The sequence below is a fragment of the Drosophila eugracilis genome, unplaced genomic scaffold (genome assembly GCF_018153835.1).
Source record: "Drosophila eugracilis isolate 14026-0451.02 unplaced genomic scaffold, ASM1815383v1 contig_2152, whole genome shotgun sequence".
Taxonomy (NCBI): domain Eukaryota; kingdom Metazoa; phylum Arthropoda; class Insecta; order Diptera; family Drosophilidae; genus Drosophila; species Drosophila eugracilis.
The window spans coordinates 2381263-2382104 of record NW_024573036.1 but is presented as its reverse complement, the minus strand read 5'-3'; the positions used below and the strand labels follow the sequence as shown (position 1 = coordinate 2382104).

At 47.1% G+C, this 842-nt stretch overlaps 1 protein-coding gene across 1 annotated transcript; it reads left to right on the top strand.

Moving 5' to 3' along the window:
• The first annotated feature begins 200 nt into the window (after nt 1-200).
• Nucleotides 201-603, top strand: LOC108110500 (tenecin-3-like). Its single transcript, XM_017219580.2, has one exon. The coding sequence runs from the start codon at nt 230-232 to the stop codon at nt 599-601; it is 372 nt and encodes a 123-aa protein (XP_017075069.2). The 5' UTR covers nt 201-229; the 3' UTR covers nt 602-603.
• The last annotated feature ends 239 nt before the right edge of the window (nt 604-842 follow it).

Sequence of the window (842 nt, the reverse complement as noted above, 5' to 3'; positions counted from 1 at the left end):
TATACAGTAAACAGTAATCATTTCGACCACGCTTTAAACTGCTTTTGTGTCTGGAACTCGGTTTTACCAAATTACCACAGACTTTTGTGACGTGCCTGAGCAACAGCTGTTTTAGAAGAAATCCGTTTGGCTCTAATGGAAAATTTTGAGAATATAAAAGGGCTTTGGCAGTGGGAAAAGGCATCACAACCAGAGTTTTCACCAAGCTAAGCAAAACTACCAAAGAAAAATGCGTTCCTTCACTTTGATTGTCCTCTTCGCTCTGATTGCCGTGGCTGCCGCTCAAGGTGGACCACAAGGTGGGCAACAAGGAGGCCAGGAAGGACCTCAGAATGGTCAGCAGGGTGGTCAACAGGGTGGTCAACAGGGAGGTCAACAGGATGGTCAACAGGGCGGTCAGCAAGGCAGTCAACAAGAAGGACCCCAAGAAGGACAACAGGGAGGTCCTCAGAATGGCCAGGAGGGTGGCCAGCAGCAAGGAGGACCTGGCGGCTCATGGGGTCTGCCTCCAAACGGAACAATCTCGTCCAACAGCACCACAACTTCAACCACTGAGGCTAGCACCACTGAGGCCAGCACCACTGAGGTGTCCTCAACATAGAATTTACCACTGAGGTGTCCTCAACATAGAATTACCGCATATAATATATAATAATAAACTAATATGAAAACACCACTTCTTGGCTGTCATCTTTACTTTACAATGCTGTCAGCCGATATCCAGATGGGAATTACCAAATAACCAGTTAGTCAGTATACCCAGTGAAGGTGAGGTACACCAACACATTTAGTGGACTAAAAGGTGTTACAAGCGCCAAACGCCGAACAAGGAGAACCGCTTA

What these genes read in the sequence shown, in the direction of transcription:
- LOC108110500 (XM_017219580.2), top strand. Translation starts at nt 230, where the DNA reads ATGCGTTCCTTCACTTTGATTGTCCTCTTCGCTCTGATTGCCGTGGCT.